General features: G+C 44.7%; 1 protein-coding gene across 1 annotated transcript in view; it reads left to right on the top strand.

The window, feature by feature from the left end:
- UGGT2 (UDP-glucose glycoprotein glucosyltransferase 2) overlaps window positions 1–23762 on the top strand; it is an 813961-nt gene that overhangs the window by 753982 nt on the left and 36217 nt on the right. Inside the window, exon 37 of the mRNA XM_063953033.1 lies at window positions 12693–12809. Within this exon, the coding sequence (XP_063809103.1) occupies window positions 12693–12809 (117 nt within the window). The remainder of the gene's footprint in view (window positions 1–12692; window positions 12810–23762) is intronic.

Below are 23762 nucleotides of genomic sequence, written 5' to 3'. Positions count from 1 at the left end.
CTAGAGGGCCGCAGTTTCGGGATTCAGGACTGGATCCTTCTAACCACGGATGCAAGTCTCCGGGGCTGGGGCGCAGTCACTCAAGGGGAAAGCTTCCAAGGTAGGTGGTCAAGTCTGGAAACCAGCCTGCCGATAAACATTCTGGAACTAAGAGCCGTCTACAACGGTCTTCTACAAGCGGCCCATCTTCTAAGAAATCGGGCCATTCAAGTGCAGTCGGACAATGTAACGACAGTGGCTTACATAAACCGACAGGGCGGAACGAAGAGCAGAGCTGCAATGTCAGAGGTAACAAGAATAATCCTCTGGGCAGAAAAACACGCCTTGGTGCTATCAGCAATCTTCATTCCAGGAGTAGACAACTGGGAAGCGGACTTCCTCAGCAGACACGATCTCCATCCAGGGGAATGGGGTCCCCATCCGGAAGCGTTCAAGGAGGTAACAGATCTTTGGGGCGTACCCCAGATCGACTTGATGGCCTCTCGTCTCAGAAAAAAAAACATTTTGTTATCCCTAATGCACACTGAGTGAAAAATAATACTACATAATAATCAGATAATACAGAGTTCTTAGTTACGCCCCCAGGCTGATCGGCAAGGCGTCTCCGTCACTGGGGGTCCCTAATACTAGGTATGGGTCCGGGGTGCAGGACCCCATCACGTCGGCACAGGTCAGCTACCCCAGGTCAGCACACAGGTGAAAATGAATAAGGGTTAATAAGAAGTATATAAGTGCTATGTAAGTGAAGTGTGATTAAAATAATACAAAAATATATACAAAGTGATGGTGAAAATCATAAATGTTAATAAATTGTTAGGGTGTGCCGACGTGAAGCCATCCAGCCATACCGACATAGTGGCCACCGCACCCCACACCCACCCCACAAATAATTACACATATGTCTGGGTCTGAATGCCCAGTGTAAGGCCACATGATAATGGCTCCTACAGCATCTGAGGGCCAACTTACCTGGAGACACCTCTAGTTTCTCCAATGGCACTCTGGAGTTGGCAATCCCTCCTAATGCCTCTCTAACTACAATGCACATATATTGGCAAGTTGCTCAATCAGATTGTGATGTAACTCAGGTGCTAAAAGGGAGGGGTAATTCTGTGTAAGAAAAAACATTTTATTATCCCTTATGCACACTGAGTGAAAAAAAATACTACATAATAATCAGATAATACGGAGATCTTAGTTGCGTATATCTGCAGATATGGGGTTAAGCCCCCAGGCCGATCGTCAAGGCGTCTCCGTCACGGGGGGTCCCTAATACTAGGTATGGGTCTGGGGTGCAGGACCCCATCACGTCGGCACAGGTCGGCTACCCCAGGTCAGTGTGCATTATAGATAACAAAATGTTTTTTCTTACACAGAATTACCCCTCCCTTTTAGCACCTGAGTGACATCACAATCTGATTGAGCAACTTGCCAATATGTATGGCCTCTCATCTCAACAAGAAGCTTCTGCGATATTGTTCCAGGTCGAGGGACCCGCAAGCAGTGGCGGTGGACGCCCTAGTGACTCTGTGGGTGTTCCAATCGATGTACGTGTTTCCTCCACTTCCACTCATTCCAAGAGTTCTCAAACTCATAAGGTGAACAAGAGTTCAGGCAATCCTCATTGCTCTGGACTGGCCAAGAAGGGCTTGGTACGCGGATCTTCTGGATCTACTGCTAGAAGAGCCGAGGCCACTTCCTCTTCAGGAGGACCTGCTGCAGCAGGGGCCGTTCGCCTATCAAGACTTACCATGGCTACGTTTGACAGCATGGAGGTCGAACGCCAGATACTAGCTCGGAAGGGCATTCCGAACAAGGTTATTCCTACCCTGATACAGGCTAGGAAAGGAGTAATGTCAAAACATTACTATCATATTTGGAAAAAATATGTATCTTGGTGTGAGTCCAAGAAGTTTCCTACGGTGGAGTTTCTACTGGGACGTTTTCTACTCTTCCTGCAAGCTGGTGTGGATATGGGCCTGAGGTTAGGATCCATAAAGGTCCAAATTTCGGCCCTATCCATTTTCTTCCAGAAACAGTTGGCTGCCCTCCCTGAGGTTCAGACTTTTTTGAAGGGAGTTCTGCACAATCAACCTCCCTTTGTACCGCCTACGGCGCCCTGGGATCTTAACGTGCCAGTCGGATTGGTTTGAGCCTCCATAGGAGGTTGAGGTCAAGTTTCTCACGTGGAAACCTGTCATTTTGTTGGCTTTAGCTTCTCCTAGATGTGTGTCGGAGTTGGGGCGTTGTCATGTAAAAGCCCATACTTGATCTACCATGAAGATAGAGCTGAGCTTCGGACACATCAGCAGTTTCTTCCGACGGTTGTGTCGGCATTTCATATCAACCAACCTATTGTGGTGCCAGTTGTGACTGACTCCTCAATTTCATCAAAGTCCTTGGATGTTGTAAGGGCTCTAAAGATCTATGTGAGGAGAACTGCTCGTCACAGAAAATCGGACTCTCTGTTTGTCCTGTATGATCCCAAGAAAATTGGGTGTCCTGCTTCTAAGCAGAGCCCACACTCTTAAACTCTTAAAGTGCCAATGGCTCCTAGTGGACCCGTCTATACCCCCATGGTACTAATGTGGACCCCAGGATCCTATACGGACTACGAGAAAAGGATTTACCGGTAGGTAATTAAAATCCTATTTACAGTAATCCAGCAGGGGCAGAATTGCAGATCATGGAGATGCTTTCTCGAGAGGGGATATAAAAGAACTACTGTATGGTAGAGAATTGCCTGTCTAAAGCACAGAATAAAATGAATACATCCCGAGTGCCAAAGAAGAGACGTATGGTCTATGAGACTCAATATGATGATACATACATGAAGGTCTCCAAAGCAATTAGAAAATATTGGCCCATTATCCGCTCGGACCCGGTCCTGTGCAATGCTCTATCGGATCCCCCCATGGTGGCATACAGATGGGGGAAAAATTGAAAACAGCTCTTGATGCATCCATCACGCTCTTCTCAATCGAAAGATACTACCTGGCTAAAGACACAGAAGCCAGGATGTGTAAAGTGTACGGGCTTTACGACCTGCCAATCTATGCTCGCTGGTGAGACCTTTCCACACCCACAGAGTGGCATCCCAATACGTATAAAATACAATCTCCATTGTAGAATGGACCATGTAATATATCTGCTGTTGTGCCCTTGTGGCCAAGCATACGTTGGGATGTCCACCTGTAGCTTTAGAAATTGGATGGCAAACCAGCAGAGTTCCATCAACAAGGCACTCACTCACCAGTGGCACCACAGACAAACCTGTTGCCTGACAATTCTTGACATTTGGACATCAAGTTCCTGAACTCAAATGTAGGATCATCGATTGGGTCCCACCACCTAAACATGGTGGTGACCGTGCATTGATCTTGAGAAAGCTAGAGGCTAGTTGGATCTTCACTCTTGGTACTGTAGCACTTTGTTGTGTTAAAATATCCTGATTTTTTTTTGTGACCACTGCACCCCTTGAGTGTATATATCTGTGTATTGTGTATGTGTGTGTGTGTATGTGTGTGTGTGTGTGTGTGTGTATATATATATATATATATATATATATATATATATATACACACTGCTCAAAAAAATAAAGGGTACACTTAAACAACACATCCTAGATCTGAATGAATGAAATATTCTTATTAAATACTTTGTTCTTTACATAGTTGAATGTGCTGACAACAAAATCACACAGAAAATATCAATGGAAATCAAATTTATTAACCCATGGAGGTCTGGATTTGGAGTCACACTCAACATTAAAGAGGAAAAACACACTACAGGCTGATCCAACTCTGATGTAATGTCCTTAAAACAAGTCAAAATGAGGCTCAGTAGTGTCTGTGGCCTCCTCGTGCCTGTATAACCTCCCTACAACGCCTGGGCATGCTCCTGATGAGGTGGCGGATGGTCTCCTGAGGAATCTCCTCCCAGACCTGGACTAAAGCATCCGCCAACTCCTGGACAGTCTGTGGTGCAACGTAACATTGGTGGATGGAGCGAGACATGATGTCCCAGATGTGCTCAATTGGATTCAGGTCTGGGGAACGGGCGGGCCAGTCCATAGCATCAATGCCTTCGTCTTGCAGGAACTGCTGACACACTCCAGCCACATGAGGTCTAGCATTGTCTTGCATTAGGAGGAACCCAGGGCCAACCGCACCAGCATATGGTCTCACAAGGGGTCTGAGGATCTCATCTTGGTACCTAATGGCAGTCAGGCTACCTCTGGTGAGCACATGGAGGGCTGTGCGGCCCCCCAAAGAAATACCACCCCACACCATTACTGACCCACTTCCAAACCGGTCATGCTGGAGGATGTTGCAGGCAGCAGAACGTTCTCCTTGGCGTCTCCAGACTCTGTCACGTCTGTCACATGTGCTCAGTGAGAACCTGCTTTCATCTGTGAAGAGCACAGGGCGCCAGTGGCGAATTTGCCAATCTTGGTGTTCTCTGGCAAATGCCAAACGTCCTGCACGGTGTTGGGCTGTAAGCACAACCCCCACCTGTGGGCGTCGGGCCCTCATACCACCCTCATGGAGTCTGTTTCTGAGTAGACACATGTACATTTGTAGCTTGCCGGAGGTCATTTTTCGCAGGGCTCTGGCAGTGCTCCTCCTATTCCTCCTTGCACAAAGGCGGAGGTAGCGGTCCTGCTGCAGGGTTGTTGCCCTCCTATGGCCTCCTCCACGTCTCCTGATGTACTGGCCTGTCTCCTGGTAGCGCCTCCATGCTCTGGACACTACGCTGACAGACACAGCAAACCTTCTTGCCACAGCTCGCATTGATGTGCCATCCTGGATGAGCTGCACTACCTGAGCCACTTGTGTGGATTGTAGAGAGGTCATACAGGCACGTGGAGGCCACACACACTACTGAGCCTCATTTTGACTTGTTTTAAGGACATTACATCAAAGTTGGATCAGCCTGTAGTGTGTTTTTCCACTTAAATTTTGAGGGTGACTCCAAATCCAGACCTCCATGGGTTAATAAATTTGATTTCCATTGATAATTTTTGTGTGATTTTGTTGTCAGCACATTCAACTATGTAAAGAACAAAGTATTTAATAAGAATATTTCATTCATTCAGATCTAGGATGTGTTATTTTAGTGTTCCCTTTATTTTTTTGAGCAGTGTATATATATATATATATATATATATATATATACACACACATAGTATATTTATTGAATGTATTTTGGATTCTGCTGTATGTTTTTTATGTATTTGTGTAATGATTGCTATTTGTCAATGATGGCTGAAACCTTTATTCTCCTGCTGGGTCCTCATATATACTGGTTTTCTAGTGTGCCTGTCAGGCCCTATGAATTATGTTTAATATTTAAAAACACTGATTCATATTGAGCTTGTTATATTGAGCTTGTCTGTTTAGTTCTAATTTATGTTGTTTTGGAAGTGTATTAAGCACCCTGTGACCTTCTAGGTACATATGCAACGGCACACTTTGTTTTCGGTTGTGCTAAGAACTGTGGTCTCTGCATTCCGAGTGGAATGCGGAAGCCGCACCAGAACCGTAAGTGATGATTTTGCGTTTCAGCTGGAACACGGAAGTCGCGGCACATTGGTTACATGCTTGTTGCGGAGTCCGGTGTGATACGCAAGACCAGCATGGTGCATTATTATAAGTAATGCTGTATTCACTCTGTTTGGTTGCTTTTGCACACTTGTCATTAAAGTGGTGAATCATAATGAGTTAATACATGTGATAGGTGGGGTGTGAATATGTTGCAGCTGGGCGCTATCTGTGATTAATATTGGTATATATAGGGACCCAGTAGGCAGTACTTGCACTGCTGCTGGAGACTGGAAAATGGATGCACTTTAACATTCTGCTGCTGTACTGTTGTGCCTCCTGATGACTATCCACCTGGATCGAAAAAGTTTGGCGCCCGTTGGAGCAATGAGTGTTGCTCTGTTCGGGACGTGTACAGCCGCCGGCGCTGAAATTACTGTTATTTTTTTCCGTAATTTTGACGGGCTGGTAACTAGTATGTATGTGTAATATATTTAATAACTGAGTGTACTGCATTTGATGATGTCTATTGGATTTTCTAACATATTGGCCGAATTCAGTCACATGTGGTAATTTACCGTACAAGGAAATAATGTACCGCTCTAGTGGTAGTACGCCCGAGGCAATTCAATTACAGTACAACCCCTTTCCTTGTGCGGAAAATACCTGTTACCGCACATTAACCCATAGAATCCAGGATAAGGTCCAGAAGCTATGGATTAACAGCTTTGCAGCACCTATGATCAGGACATTTGACGCTGATTTCTGTTCAAGCCTCCTCAGGCTCGAACAGAAATCCGCATTGACTATAGCCGTGGTCTATTCGCTTGCTATAATTGAATAGACTCGGCAGATCAGGCTAATTGAATCCATCCCATACAATTAAAATGCAGATGCTGAATCTCACTTTTGTTTTTCTTAGGGACAAGAGGTAGGTAGTCAACATTTAAGTGTTGAAACGTTTCAAATATTCAATAAATTTACATCACTGTGGAATTAAAAATTATATTTGAGCAAGTATTCTTTTGATGTAGAGATTGCAAAGTCTTACTTTTATTAGCAGGGATGTATTTAGGGGACAGGCCACCCTTAGGCACAGCATTATTGACAGCCAATTCTTATCCCTTCACTTATTTCTTTTTATTATTAGTTTATATGGGAAACTGGTAAAATTATGTGTAGATTATACTCTAAGTTCTATACAAAATAAGATTTTACTCACCGGTAAATCTATTTCTCGTAGTCCGTAGTGGATGCTGGGACTCCGTAAGGACCATGGGGATTAGCGGCTCCGCAGGAGACTGGGCACAACTAAAGAAAGCTTTAGGACTACCTGGTGTGCACTGGCTCCTCCCACTAAGACCCTCCTCCAGACCTCGGTTAGGATACTGTGCCCGGAAGAGCTGACACAATAAGGAAGGATTTTGAATCCCGGGTAAGACTCATACCAGCCACACCAATCACACCGTATAACTCGTGATACTATACCCAGTTAACAGTATGATAACAACTGAGCCTCTCAACAGATGGCTCAACAATAACCCTTTAGTTAGGCAATAACTATATACAAGTATTGCAGACAATCCGCACTTGGGATGGGCGCCCAGCATCCACTACGGACTACGAGAAATAGATTTACCGGTGAGTAAAATCTTATTTTCTCTAACGTCCTAAGTGGATGCTGGGACTCCGTAAGGACCATGGGGATTATACCAAAGCTCCCAAACGGGCGGGAGAGTGCGGATGACTCTGCAGCACCGAATGAGCAAACTCCAGGTCCTCCTCAGCCAGGGTATCAAACTTGTAGACTCTTGCAAGAGTGTTTTAATCCGACCAAGTAACAGCTCGGCAAATTTGTAAAGCCGAGACCCCTCGGGCAGCCGCCCAAGAAGAGCCCACTTTCCTCGTGGAATGGGCTTTCACAGATTTAGGGTGCGGCATTCCAGCCGCAGAATGTGCAAGTTGAATCGTGCTACAGATCCAGCGAGCAATAGTCTGCTTAGAAGCAGGAGCACCCAGCTTGTTGGGTGCATACAGGATAAATAGCGAGTCAGTTTTCCTGACTCCAGCCGTCCTGGAAACATATACTTTTCAGGGCCCTGACTACGTCCAGAAAACTTGGAATCCTCCAAGTCCCAAGTAGCCGCAGGCACCACAATAGGTTGGTTCACATGAAAAACTGATACCACCTTAGGAAGGAATTGGGAACGAGTCCTCAATTCCGCCTTATCCATATAGAATACAGATAAGGGCATTTGTATGACAAAGCCGCCAATTCTGATACACGCCTGGCCGACGCCACGGCCCACAGCATGACCACTTTCCACGTGAGGTATTGTAGCTCCACGGATTTAAGTGGCTCAACTCAATGCAACTTCAGGAAATCCAACACTACGTTGAGATCCCACGGTGCCACTGGAGGCACAAACGGGGGTTGACTATGCAGCACTCCCTTAACAAAAGTCTGAACTTCAGGCAGTGAAGCCAGTTCTATTTTGGAAGAAAATCGATAGAGCCGAAATCTGGACCTTAATGGAACCCAATTTTAGGCCCATAGTCACCTCTGACTTGTAGGAAGTGCAGAAAACGACCTAGCTGAAATTCCTCCCTTGGGGCCTTACTGGCCTCACAGCACGCAACATATTTCCGCCATATGCGGTGATAATGGTTTGCGTTCACTTCTTTCCTAGCTTTAAATAGCGTAGGGATAACTTCCTCCGGAATGCCATTTTCCTTCAGGATCCGGCGTTCAACCGCCATGCCGTCAAACGCAGCCGCGGTACGTCTTGGAACAGACAGGCCCCCTGCTGCAGCAGGTCCTGTCTGAGCGGCAGAGGCCATGGGTCCTCTGAGATCATTTCTTGGAGTTCTGGGTACCAAGCTCTTCTTGGCCACCCGGAACAATGAGTATATTTCTTACTCCTCTCCTTCTTATTATTCTCATTACCCTGGGTATGAGAGGCAGAGAAGGGAACACATACACCGACTGGTACACCCACGGTGTTACCAGAGCGTCCACAGCTATCGCCTGAGGGTCCCTTGACCTGGCGCAATATCTTTGTAGCTTTTTGTTGAGGCGGGACGCCATCCTGTCCACCTGTGGCCTTTCCCCACGGTGTACAATCATTTGGAAGACTTCTGGATGAAGTCCCCACTCTCTCGGGTGGAGGTCGTGTCTGCTGAGAAAGTCTGCTTCTCAGTTGTCCACTCCGGGAATGAACATTGCTGACAGTGCTAACACATGATTTTCCGCCCATCGGAGAATCCTTGTGGCTTTTGCCATCGCCATCCTGCTTCTTGCGCCGCCCTGTCGGTTTACATGAGCGACCGCCGTGATGTTGTCTGACTGGATCAGCACCGGCCGGTGTTGAAGCAGGGGTCTAGCCTGACTTAGGGCATTGTAAATGGCCCAAAGTTCCAGAACATTTATGTGTAGGGAAGTTTCCTGACTTTTCCATAGGCCTTGGAAGTTTCTTCCCTGTGTGACTGCCCCCCAGCCTTGAAGGCTGGCATCCGTGGTCACCAGGACCCAGTCCTGTATGCTGAATCTGCGGCCCCCTAGAAGATGTGCAATCACCACCACAGCGACACCCTGGCCCTTGGAGACAGGGTTATCCGCCGATGCATCTGAGAATGCGACCCGGACCACTTGTCCAACAGATCCCACTGGAAGATCCTTGCATGGGACTTGGCAAATGGAAATTCTTCGTAAGAAGCTACCATCTTTCCCAAGGCTCGCGTGCATAGATGCACCGATACCTGTATTTGTATTAGGAGGTCTCCGTCTAGAGACGCCAACTCCTTGGACTTCTCCTCCGGGAGAAACCCTTTTTGTCCTGTTCTGTGTCCAGAACCATACCCAGGAACAGTAGACGCGTCGTAGGAACCAGCTGTGACTTTGGAATATTCAGAATCCAGCCGTGCTGTTGTAGCACTTCCCGAGATAGTGCTACTCCGACGAACAACTGCTCCCTGGACCTCGCCTTTATAAGGAGATCGTCCAAGTACGGGATAAGTACTTCGGCCATTACCTTGGTAAATACCCTCGGTGCCGGGGACAGACCAACGGCAACGTCTGGAATTGGTAATGACAATCCTGTACCACAATTTTGAGGTACACCTGGTGACGAGGGTAAATAGAGACATGCAGGTAAGTATCCTTGATGTCCAGTGATCCCCTGAAATTTTCCAGGCTTGCAATAATCGCCCTGAGCGATTCCATTTTGAACTTGAACCTTCGTATGTAAGTGTTCAAGGATTTCAATTTTAGAATGGGTCTCACCGAACCGTCTGGTTTCGGTACCACAACATTTTGGAATAGTAACCCCGGCCTTGTTGAAAGAGGGGTACCTTGATTTCACCTGCTGGAAGTACAGCTTGTGAATTGCCGCCAGTACTACCTTTCTCCGAGGGCAGCAGGCAAGGCTGATGTGAGGCAACGGCGAGGGGGAGTCGTCTCGAACTCCAGCCTGTATCCCTGTGATACTACTTGCAGAACCTAGGGATCCACCTGTGGGCAAGCCCCCTGATCCCTGCAGTTCCCGAGACGCGCCCCCACCGCACCTGTCTCCACCTGTGGAGCCCCAGCATCATGCGGTGGACTCAGAGGAAGCGAGGGAAGATATTTGATCCTGGAACTGGCTGACTGGTGCAGCTTTTTCCTTCTTCCCTTGTCTCTGTGCAGAAAGGAAGCGCCTTTGACCCGCTTGCTTTTCTGAAGCCGAAAGGACTGTACCTGAAAATACGGTGCTTTCCTTAGGCTTTTGTGAGGAAACCTGAGGTAAAAAAATTTCTTCCCAGCTGTTGCTGTGGATACGAGGTCCCAGAGACCATCCCCAAACAATTCCTCACCCTTATAAGGCAGAATCTCCATGTGCCTTTTAAATGCAGCATCACCTGTCCACTGCCGGGTTTCTAATACCCTCCTGGCAGAATGGACATTGCATTAATTCTGGATGCAGGCCGGGAAATATCCCTCTGTGCATCCTTTATATATAAGACAACGTCTTAAATATGCTCAATGTTAGCAAATATTATTATCCCTGTCTTAGCGTATTAATATTATCTGACAGGGTGTCAGACCACGCTGCAGCAGCACTATTTATGCTGAGGCAATTGCAGGTTTCAGTATATAACCTGAGTGTGTAAATACAGACTTCAGGATCGCCTCCTGCTTTTTATCAGCAGGTTCCCTCAAGGTGGCCGTATCCTAAGACGGCAGTGCCACCTTTTGACAAACGTGTGAGCGCCTTATCCACCCTAAGGGATATCTCCCAACGTGACCTATCCTCTGGCGGGAAAGGGTACGCCATCAGTAACTTTTTAGAAATAACCAGTTTCTTATCGGGGGAAACCACGCTTCTTTACACACTTCATTCATTCATCTGATGGGGGAACAAAACAGTGGCTGTTTTTTCTCCCCAAAAATAAAACCCCTTTTATGTGGTACTTGGGTTTATGTCAGAAAATGCGTAACACATTTTTCATTGCCGAGATCATGTAACGGATGTTCCTAGTGGATTGTGTATATGTCTCCGTGTCGACATCTGTGTCTGCTATCTGAGGTAACGGGCGTTGTTTTGAGCCCCTGATGGCCTTTGAGACGCCTGGGCAGACGCGGGCTGAGAAGCCGGCTGTCCCACAGCTGTTACGTCATCCAGCATTTTATGTAAGGAGTTGACACTGTCGGTTAATACCTTCCACCTATCAATCCACTCTGGTGTCGGCCCCACAAGGGGCGACATCCCATTTATCGGCCTCTGCTCCGCCTCCACGTAACCTTCCTCATCCAACATGTCGACACAGCCGTACCGACACACCGCACACACACAGGGAATGCTCTGACTGAGGACAGGACCCCACAAAGTCCTTTGGGGAGACCGAGAGAGAGTATGCCAGCACACACCAGAGCGCTATATAATGCAGGGATTAACACTATAACTGAGTGATTTTTCCCCAAATAGCTGCTTGTATACATATATTGCGCCTAAATTTAGTGGCCCCCCTCTCTTTTTAACCCTTTGAGCCTGAAAACTACAGGGGAGAGCCTGGGGAGCTGTCTTCCAGCTGCACTGTGAAGAGAAAATGGCGCCAGTGTGCTGAGGGAGAAGCCCCGCCCCCTTTTCGGCGGACTTTCTCCCGCTTTTTCTTTGATACTGGCAGGGGTAATTTTACATCTATATAGCCTCTGGGACTATATATGATGTATATTTTGCCAGCCAAGGTGGTATTTATTGCCCTCAGGGCGCCCCCCCCCCCCCCCCCCCCAGCGCCCTGCACCCATCAGTGACTGAAGTGTGAGGTGTACATGAGGAGCAATGGCGCACAGCTGCAGTGCTGTGCGCTACCTTGGTGAAGACCGAAGTCTTCTGCCGCCGATTTTCCGGACCTTCTTCGTGCTTCTGGCTCTGTAAGGGGGACGGCGGCGCGGCTTCGGGAACGAACACCAAGGTCGGGTCCTGCGGTCGATCCCTCTGGAGCTAATGGTGCCCAGTAGCCTGAGAAGCCCAAACTACCACCTGTTAGGTAGGTTCGCTTCTTCTCCCCTTAGTCCCTCGCTGCAGTGAGTCTGTTGCCAGCAGATCTCACTGAAAATAAAAAACCTAAATATACTTTCTTTCTAGGTGCTCAGGAGAGCCCCTAGTGTGCATCCAGCTCAGCCGGGCACAGAAATCTAACTGAGTTCTGGAGGAGGGTCTTAGTGGGAGGAGCCAGTGCACACCAGATAGTCCTAAAGCTTTCTTTAGTTGTGCCCAGTCTCCTGCGGAGCCGCTAATCCCCATGGTCCTTACGGAGTCCCAGCATCCACTTAGGACGTTAGAGAAATATATTGCACAGTGCTTGTCTGAAAGCTAGAGCTTCTTCTGTTCAGCAGCACTAACAGCAGTGATGACTGTTACATACACATCGCTGCTGTTGGGTCTGGTCCCAATACCTCCAGACAGCCTCAAACCTCCCCCCCCCCCCCCCTCCTCACCACTACCACTTCCCATAATACATTGTACAAATTGTGTACTTGTTATACTGCAAAACTGTTTAACATGAATAGTGTTACTGAAAATGTTGCTCATACAACCTTGTAGCTTGGTGATTTACAAATATTGCTAATTATCTAATGAAATTCTTCTGACTCCTTGATTTATCACACAGGATCTGCCTAACAATATGATTCACCAAGTGTCAATAAAATCGTTACCTCAAGAATGGCTTTGGTGTGAGACCTGGTGTGATGACAAATCTAAAGAAAAAGCCAAAACTATCGATCTGGTGAGTAAATGTAATAGATAAAACAACAGTATCTAGCAGGGCCGTAACTACCTATGGGCGAGGGGCGCGTTGCACACAGTACAAGTGCGCTGAGGGCGCAGCCGCTGCCATCTCTCTTTGCCGGCACCTGCTGTGATGAATGTTACCAGCGGACAGCGGTGCTCCCGACTTCTGAAAGTTGTCTGCACAGCAGCATCAGGTGGCCGGGGATAGTGCTGCTGTCAGTGCTGTGTTAGTGTCCGTTTCCGGGGATAGTTATTGTTGTCCCACTGCTGGCTGCAGGTCCCGGAGTCCCCCCTCTGATTGGTGCCCGGGGTAAGGAGATATTTATCCTGCTGTGCTCAGTGTCAGGCTGATTATGTGCACGGGGCTCTGGGGGAAGAGGCAGGGAGGAGAGAGTGGCCATGTGTATGGTGCCTGTGTCTCTATAGTGCTATGTATGTATTTATGTATGTACAGAGTACTGTGTGTGTGTGTGTGTGTGTGTGTGTGTGTGTGTGTGTGTGTGTGTATGTGTCTACAGTTTATATGTATGTACAGTGTGTATATGTCTATGTACAGTGTGTATGTGTATGTACAGTGTGTGTGTGTATAGTGTATGAACAGTGTATGTGTGTATACTGTATATGTGTATGTGCATGGTATATGTATGTGTGTACAGTGTATTTGTATGTACAGTGTATATGTATGTGTGTTCAGTGTATTTGTATGTACAGTGTATATGTATGTGTGTTCAGTGTATTTGTATGTACAGTGTAAATGTATATGTATATACAGTGTATGTATAGTGTATATACAGTGTATGTGTATAGTGTATGTACAGTGTATATGTATGTACAATGTATATGTATGTGTGTATATGTATTTACAGTCTATATGTATGTGTGTATATGTATGTATGTACAGTGTGTGTAGTGTATATGTGCAGTTTATATGTATGTGTGTATGTACAGTGTACTGTATGTGTGTACAGTGTATATGTATGTACAGTGTGCATATATGTGTGTACAGCTGTGCCATAGTTGCCTACCCTCCCACCTTCTGCGGGAGACTCCAGATTTTACATAAAATCCCCCAAATTAAAATTGCACCATCCTGAATCCGGATTGCATATGTGTGAGTCCGTATACGACAGGGTGGGTTCTGGATGAGAGGACTGGACCATAAGCTTTGACACCAGAAGCAAACCCCATCACCGAGCCTGTTGGTTCCCCCACCCACCTCCTGACCAGAAAGCATCTGACAAGAGCCGTCAAGGAAGGACCCACCTGCCCCCATCTAGTTCACTGGTTCACCGGTAGTTCTGCTTATCACCTGCACTTCCCCAACTCTGTGGGTACCCGCCTACTTTACCGACCCTCCAGACTTAAACTTATGTGTAAAAGGGAGCTCTGCCTGCCGTAATGTGTAGAAGGAGACTCTACCTGCCGTAATGTGTAGAAGGGGACTCTGCCTGCCGTAATGTGTAAAAAGGGAGTCTGCCTGCTGTAATTTATGAAAGGGGACTCTACCTGGCGTAATGTGTAAAAGGGGACTCTACTTGGCGTAATGTGTGAAAGGGAGCGCTGCCTGCCGTAATGTGTAAAAGGAGGTTCCACCTGGCGTAATGTATGTCAGGGGCTCTACCTGGCGCAATGTGTGTAAGTGGCGTTAATGTGCAGCGTAATTTGAATAATGGAGACTACTGTGCAACGTAATATGAATTGGTATTATTTGTGACCATGCCCCATCCCAGTGAAGCCATGCCCCTAAATTATTTGAGGCGCGCCCGAGGCGCGCACTGGCCCTGTTTTACATATTATGGGGGGGGGGGCCGCGCTGATGCTGTTTCTTGCACACATCGCTAAAATGTCTAGTTACGGCACTGGTATCTAGTGTTCATTCTAGCACTATGCACCTGTCACATCCTGTGCAGTTCCTCTTTCCTGCCTCGGGTGGCGCTCTTGACTCTGTTGCGTCTAGCACACCGGTCTGTAGATCAGTGCTGAGGGTTGTGACCGGTGCAGGGTGCCAGAATGAACAGTAGTATGTACTGAGCTATAAAGAACATAATATAAATACAGAATATTGCTGTTCAGAATTTTAAGTGAGATCATGCAGCTCACACCTGAATGATAGAAGCATGCATTTAATGAGACTCTGCTGATGACAACCAGAGATTCACTGTTATATATACTGTAGTTTGATGGGCTACAGACAGTACTCCATGCCTTCAATACCAGCTTCTCCCTGCTTAGTTGTCAGGTTTGTTTCTTATAGCTTGTTACACTTGTTTATACTACTGTTCATTAAATTGTCTTTGCATATTTTATTGTTTAACACAGAGTTTCAAAACATTGTCAGATGACTTAATTAGTACATCAGTCAATTTGATTTAACAGTCTATTCAAACATGAATATCCTTAAAACATGGACTATACTGGTTTGGGAAACTCTGAACATAATCCTGAGAATAAGGGTAATCTGCAGCCCTCTTGAGGTTATGTGATCATCCATGTGGCCCTTGAAGTGTATCAGGTTGCCCATAATTGTTTTATAGGGAAGGGTCCTCCCTTCGTACCTGATTTTCATTATTCTGTTATCATAAATAATCATCCAAGGGGGTCACATGCAAAATGTGGGTCAATTCAATAAAAAGTACAATTTGACGTGGTGTTTGCATCTATTGTTGGAATATGGAAGAAGATGTTCAAATCGTTTTTTAGTTCATATCAATGGAATGCAGATAATTAATATATTAAAAAAAATCAATATCATTGTGTTTATGAATTACAAATAAAAAGTCTACATACTGGCTTTCATGTACAAATCAGGCACTAATGGATAGGTTAGACAGTGGAATGCGCAGGATCAGTATTTTTCCTGCAACATGCAGATGTAACTAGGCTCATCGTTGCCGCAGTGCGTATGCTTGTGTGCACGCATCGCAGCTGTGCCTGTCCGCGCTTATTCACACATGCAACCCAGCAATGCATATAGGTTGCATGTGTGAACATACGCACATGCACACCGGCGTGCACACTCATCGCAGCAACGCAATCGTGGGTGTGAATAGGTGCACCCACAATGAGCGTGGCTACATCTGTATGCTGTATCATTTGTTTTAAACCATGGACGTAACTAGAATTATGTGGGCACCATAGCAACATTTAAAAATGACTCCTTATGCTTCTAGAGAAACCCCTCTCTCCGCATTTGTTCATGTTATGACCCATATTAGTGCCCTAGTTAATTTTATGCCCCATATTAATGCCCCAGTTCATTTTATGCCCATAGCAGTGCCCTATTTCATTTTATGAACCATATTAGTGCCCTAGTTCATTCAATGCCCCATAGTAGTTTCCCCAGTTCATTCTATGCCCCATAGTTATGTCCCAGTTCACATTATGGCACACAGTGCCATTTTACAATTTTGTTACATTTTAGTTCCTCCAATTCACATTCACACGTTGCAGTGCCCCCAGTTCACATTATTGACACATTGCAGTGCCCCCCAGTTCATATTATTGATACACTGCAGTGCCCCCAGTTCACATTGCCAGCTCCTACTTACTGCTTTCCTCTGCTGCTTTCTTCTTTTCCTTGTGATCTGTTGCATGTGTCCCATTACAAGGTGGCAAGCTGGTAGATAGAGACATACATTACAATAGAAAGAAGAAAAGTAAGTAGTCTCAAGAGTGCACTGAGACCACATTTCTCGTAATAAAAGTCATATACTTTATTGGTATGTATTAAAATATATATCAACTTTATTCAGTCTATTAAAATTGATGAAGTATAAAAACAGAAAGTAATGAAAGAAATTAAATTATCAGTGTATTAAAATATATATTTTACAAAAATAGCCATTGCCTCTATTCTGCAGTATTTCAATATATTATTTGTAATGGCTGCTTCTCTCATTTCTAATCATATACTGTTGTATTATATATTCCTCTATTGTGACCAAGAATATTAGTGGAATCGTATTTCCTCTAGAGAGGAGACTAGTATCAAATAATGTAGCTATTGCCAAAATATCCAGGCAGATGCTACACATGCTACTTAATTTGCCATTGTTACAATATTAACATAAAATATCAGTTTGGTGGCTAGTTATCTAGTTTAAGTGTAATTATCCTAAAACAGTCTCTCTAGGATTTCTATAATGTTGTGTCTTCAATCGCAACTAGTGTACTTGATTAGTGTTCCCTAAATCTCCTAAATGTAATCTTAGTAACCAGTTCCCAGTTAATAGCTGTATATAGCCAGCTCTGATCGGGTGCTCTAAGGCCTCTCGGTTTGCTGCAGCTATACAGCCACTGAGTAAATGTCACAACATGTGTATTATGATATAGAAGTAACAATAACAGTATATTGCAATATAGTTATAACATGGACACCGACTACTGCTTGCCTACAGTTATTTCACCATTAGGACTTTCTCAAGGCATCCTTGAGTAGAGGACCATTGAAGATAATAGTCCTGTGACAGTGATACTGGTGCAGGATTTACTTTTGTTTTGAATCTGGTTGATAAAGACAGTCTACAAAAACATTGTTACTTATTTATATTTTCTTTCATTTTTATTATATTTTTTATTCTGTTTATTTTTCTATATTATAATTTTGATATTTTATTTTTTATTTATTTTTTATTTTCATTTATATTTATATTTCTTTATATATATCCAATTTTTATACATTCTCTCTAACCTATTGTCCTTACTCTTTAATTGACAATTTGAGGCAAAATACACTGCTCAAAAAAATAAAGGGAACACTAAAATAACACATCCTAGATCTGAATGAATGAAATATTCTTATTAAATACTTTGTTCTTTACAAACAGTAGTTGAATGTGCTGACAACAAAATCACACAAAAATTATCAATGGAATTCAAATTTATTAACCCATGGAGGTCTTGATTTAGAGTCACACTCAAAAGTAAAGTGGAAAAACACACTACAGGCTGATCCAACTTTGATGTAATGTCCTTAAAACAAGTCAAAATGAGGCTCAGTAGTGTGTGTGGCCTCCACGTGCCTGTATGACCTCCCTACAACGCCTGGGCATGCTCCTGATGAGGTGGCGGATGGTCTCCTGAGGGATCTCCTCCCAGACCTGGACTAAAGCATCCACCAACTCCTGGACAGTCTGTGGTGCAACGTGGCATTGGTGGATGGAGCGAGACATGATGTCCCAGATGTGCTCAATTGGATTCAGGTCTGGGGAACGGGCGCGCCAGTCCATAGCATCAATGCCTTCATCTTGCAGGAACTGCTGACACACTCCAGCCACATGAGGTCTAGCATTGTCTTGCATTAGGAGGAACCCAGTGCCGCACCAGCATATGGTCTCACAAGGGGTCTGAGGATCTCTTCTCGGTACCTAATGGCATTCAGGCTACCTCTGGCGAGCACATGGAGGGCTGTGCGGCCCCCCAAAGAAATGCCACCCCACACCATTACTAACCCACAGCCAAACCGGTCATGCTGGAGGATGTTGCAGGCAGCAGAACATTCTCCTTGGCATCTCCAGACTCTGTCACATGTGCTCAGTGAGAACCTGCTTTCATCTGTGAAGAGCACAGGGCGCCAGTGGCGAATTTGCCAATCTTGGTGTTCTCTGGCAAATGCCAAACGTCCTGCACGGTGTTGGGCTGTAAGCACAACCCCACCTGTGGACGTCGGGCCCTCATACCACCCTCATGGAGTCTGTTTCTGATCATTTGAGTAGACACATGCACATTTTTGGCTTGCTGGAGGTCATTTTGCAGGGCTCTGGCAGTGCTCCTCCTGTTCCGCAGGTAGCGGTCCTGCTGCAGGGTTGTTGCCCTCCTACGGCCTCCTCCACGTCTCCTGGTGTACTGGCCTGTCTCCTGGTAGCGCCTCCATGCTCTGGACACTACGCTGACAGACACAGCAAACCTTCTTGCCACAGCTCGCATTGATGTGCCATCCTGGATGAGCTGCACTACCTGAGCCACTTGTGTAGGTTGTAGACTCCGTCTCATGCTACCACTAGAGTGAAAGCACCGCCAGCTTTCAAAAGGGACCAAAACATCAGCCAGAAAGCATAGGAGCTGAGAAGTGGTCTGTGGTCACCACCTGCAGAACAACTCCTTTATTGGGGGTGTCTTGCTAATTGCCTATAATTTCCACCTGTTGTCTATTCCATTTGCACAACAGCATGTGAAATTGATTGTCAATCAGTGTTGCTTCCTAAGTGGACAGTTTGATTTCACCGAAGTGTGATTGACTTGGAGTTACATTGTGTTGTTTAAGTGTTCCCTTTATTTTTTTGAGCAGTGTATATCACTAACATGACTAGCGTAATCTCAAAGGATTGATGGACATATAAGATCACAGCAACTCCTAACATTTCATCATTTAGGCTGCCATAGTAATCCATGTTAATTCCTGGCTAGTTAGACAATAGGAGCCAACGCATGTCACTCAGTACTTTAATTCATATCATTGGTTATTCTGATTCTCTTATACTCACCGCTGGAGCTTGTGGACTGAGGGGCAGATTTATTAAGATCGGTAAGGTGATAAAGGACCAGTCAATCAGATTTTAACTGACATGTCACAGGCTGGGTTTGAAAAACGACAGTTAGGAGCTGACTGGCTGGGCCTTTATCACCTTCCACTTTATCACTTCACGAGCTTAATAAATCTGCCCCTGAGTCTCCCGTGAACAGCCCAGCGGTGAAACATCCGTCAGGATTGACGTCACTTGGTGTCGTTACTGCGGCAACACCCCTTCTGGAATGGGCGGCCGCACCATCATTGAGCCCGGAGACAGACAAGAGAATGAGGAGGCGACAAGGTGCGACTAGCGCTGCAGACACTTAGAATCGGTAAACTCCCACCCCTATAGTGGGGCTTTAACCCGTTCCACACTGTATACTCTCTCCTCCCCCTCATCCGGTGTGTCAAAGATAGGAATACTATTGTGTTATCAGGGGACCCTTCTTACATGCCCTATGCCTGTATACTTAGTATTGATGATTCAGTAATACACAGCGGCACAACGCTATATGTATTTACTTGTTCCCTGATATATGCTTCATTTTCCCCTATCTCAATTGACACACCTGTACTAGGATGCTTGTATCCATTTGTCAGTAATTGAAACATTTATGCATTATATTGTTTGTTATTCATTGTTGCACAACTTGTGATACTTTGTATATCCTTCATCGTAACCTCTGCTGCATTTTGAATTCATCTACAGCACATACATTAGCAGAACTATATTGGATTGGATTCGTCCATTACTTAATGCTATTTAACACAATCTGCATATTTTTGCACACTGGTATATTTATCCATTGTACTGTCTGCCAATTGGGATTTTTGGAATGTAATTTTTTTTTTTCCTACTCCAAATTATGAGGTGCTGTCTCCATGTTTTATGATGTTCCTATATATTCTCATTAGCAGCACTCCTATCTTTTTATACTGTATTTGAGTCCATTTACTGTGCCCAATACAGCAAGAAATCTGTGATCCCTACAGGGAGGTTTATTTCCCTATACATTTTACTGTTATTGAATGTCATTCAACACATTACTGTACGTACATCTGATTGTCAATTGGGATATTTGTTTCCATATTTTGCATACTTATCCATTAATTGGTATTGTTAATATTTATGCAAATTATTTTGATCGTAAATCGCGGTCCAACCGGAAATTATTACGATCACCCCGCATGCCCACACTTTCTGCAGGGGCAGGGCGCAGAAAATGCAATCACCCCTGCCTGTCAATCAGTCAGAGGTGGGGCGGCAACGCTCTGTTTCTTGGACGGAGATGGACCATTGCAGGGGTGATGTGGCGTGAACAGGGGGAGGAGGTGGCCAAATGGGGGCACGTCGGGGGCGTGACATCACACGCAGCCGCCGCGATCGAGAACTTGGCGGCAGGCATCCTGCTGGTGCAGCTAAGCTGCGCCGGCAGGAGCTGTCTTCAGTTTCTGCTAACAAGCAGAAATTGCGATGCGTTCGCAATTTCTGCTGGTTGAACGGGGGGAGGCACCGGTCAGCATGCTGGGCGGCCTTGCCCAGCGATGAGCGACAGCATGTGATCCAAAGGATTGCAAATTCTGCTAATTAGCAGAATTTGCAATCCTTACTGAATTAGGCCAAATATATGTTTGACTTCTGTTTGCATTTCTGTATGTTGTGTATGTTCAACAGCAATACTGAAATTACATATGGAACATTTATATAATCAACAAAATATCTGACAGAGAGTATCCTATTAGCTTGTGCATAAAGTGTATCATTTTGGATCCATCAAGATAATGTTTTGTGTGTTACTGATGGGCATATTTTATATCTATTCTGAAAGCTCATTATTCTTTTCAACATTTACTTGAGAATGATCTCTTTATGCATACAGTAGATAAAATATTTGCATCACGATTATTTCAATAAAGCTCATGTTATCTTATGGTATGGACCGTCTGTGAAAAACCTACTAGTACCCTATCACTCTCTCATCTGGCTGACAGCAGTGCTGACATGAGACTTGCTCTCCTCAGTGAACATTTTGCAGTCAGACAGCAGAAGTGTCTTTTCTTCAGGCCTGGGGACAGGATAAACCAACCAGAGCCGTCATTATCACTCTTAATTTGTCTCCAACACTCTCTCATCTGGAATAGCCTTGGGTCCAATACTATAATATTGTGGACCCAGGCACAGTACAGAAAACAGAAATGGGTTATATTTCTTTCTTCCATTATCTCCAAATAGCTGCCCACAGCCATAATATCCTAAATACGCCCCCGATCCTGTTCAATTTCGGAAGCTAAGCAGGATAGTCCTGGTCAGTACATGGATGGGAGACTACCTAGGAATACTGGGTGCTGTGGACATTTTTTGGAGTAATACTCTACTCACTCCCTAGTTCTTATCACAGGTTGATTTCAACAATACAGAGCTTTTGTGGACTAGCATCCTGAATTATATTTTCACCACTTTTATCTTGAACCTTATGAATTACCAGGTAAATCAAGATTTTTAAATATTGTTGGACAATAAGTCTTTATTTTAATAAAAACTGAATAAATGTTAAGTTTTAGGTAACTCACCAGTACACTATTATTTTTAACTCGTGTTTACTGAAATTTATTTTGAAGAGTGCTCTCAAAAAGAGTATTTTTTTTTCTTTCCCTAATATTATTGTGGCATTCAATACACTGTATTGTGATGTACATTAGCATAATGGTGATTAGTTTGTAGACTGCCCTTTTCAATACAGTGTGCTTCACCTGTTATTGCTGCGCTGTTTGCCAATGATGTGATATGAGCTGAATGGAGCCAAGGCGTGTCCCGAAGAAATGGCACCCTCCGTCACTCACTATTGTTTTGCCCATTAGAGACTGAATGTGCTATTGTGAGTATAGTTTCAAGCTGATGGTTTAAGTAGCTGGTATTCTCTTTGCGGGCGCTATCCTATTACCCACGGTAAAACATTGGGTGCGAAAGACAGATTTTTCCTGATGTTTCACGATTTATTTATTTTTTTACAGGCAATCATATTAGATTGCCTGTAAAAAAAATGCCCTTTTTCCAGAAAACACAGGTCCAGTGAAACCTGTGTGTTTTTATGAGAAACAGTCCTGTTTTCACTTGAAAACAGTGCTGTTTCTGGGAATTTGGTTTCTCCTGCCTGAGGCAGGCAAAAGAAAATCCCTGAGAAGCCGCTGCAACCTGCAGTGTCCCATGCCCGCCGCAGCAGCAGGCTGGGTCTGCAGTGAGGGTGCCAAGGCCCGGGAGCCGGCACTCATTGCCAAGACCCCTGTTTAGCTGAAGCCTGTTCTACAGTGTTTCAAAGGTCAGAACTATTGTTGTTAAGGCTGACAGCTACTCGAGTTCTGAATGATGCGCTACATTTTTTGGAGGTAAGGGGAAGCCTAAATAAAACTGAACACATGCACATAAAGGCTTAAACGACCTTAAATTGTACATGTTTAGTCTCCAGCATATATTTTTCACTCCTTTGGGGCCTACACAACATAGCAGTGGCTAGTGACTGTACCCAGGCTGACACATGCGGGAGAGTCTACAGATGCCTCTACAGATGTATGCGTTTTTCTTCACTATAACCACTCCATTACTGAACACTTTTACAATGACACATGACAGATAAAGAAGTACAGTCTTAGTTGCTGTATGTGTTTTTGTTGTTATACTTTTGTTGTATTACTGTTTACGCTATGAACCTAAAGGGATTTTCCACTGATGTATCAGTCATTTGGTGGAATACAGATGGAGCATGAGAAATTGCACTGCAACATGTACTGTTAGCTTGGAGCACAGCGTAACAAGTCATTTACCATGTCACTTGGCTCCAATAAATGCTCTCTAGCTATAGATATAATGTAGCTGGATCTCAAATGAGTCATGACTTTGAATTAGTGATGTGCCTTTTTGCAGCCTGAATGTGACCCTTAATCTGTATTATTTTATTAGAGATTAATTTAGTGTTTGTTTCTTACAGTAAGATTATTGTTACAGGTGGCTAAATATATATCAGATACTTTACATCTCTGACATTTGGCTTGCCTTACAGTGTTAGAAAATTGGTTCCTCTTTGTTTTCTGTTCTTAATCAAATGCAGCAGCTTGTTCCACCTGTGCCTAAAGGGATAAAGTCTAATAAGCTATGGGAAAGATCTTATCCGTAGGCTTGGAATTCTCATTCCATAGCAAATGTGTTGAGATAGAAAGAAGAGAAAATATACAGCACACTGCCTGGGAGCATGTCTTATTCTGTAAATGCTCAATTTGTGGAAGTCAATAAACTATTCTGTAATCTGTCAAGGTCTAGAAAGTAGAATTGCATTATTGCCTGGGGTAGTCGGGGTAAAAACAAATGACAGCTCTTCATGCAGCACCTTAAGATCTTCACAGACTGTGGCGCAATATATTTAAAGAGATATCTGAAACAATATGAAT

The sequence above is a fragment of the Pseudophryne corroboree genome, chromosome 2 (assembly GCF_028390025.1).
Source record: "Pseudophryne corroboree isolate aPseCor3 chromosome 2, aPseCor3.hap2, whole genome shotgun sequence".
Classification (NCBI taxonomy): domain Eukaryota; kingdom Metazoa; phylum Chordata; class Amphibia; order Anura; family Myobatrachidae; genus Pseudophryne; species Pseudophryne corroboree.
Note: the sequence above shows the minus strand (reverse complement) of the source record. Positions and strands in the feature narration are given on the sequence as shown.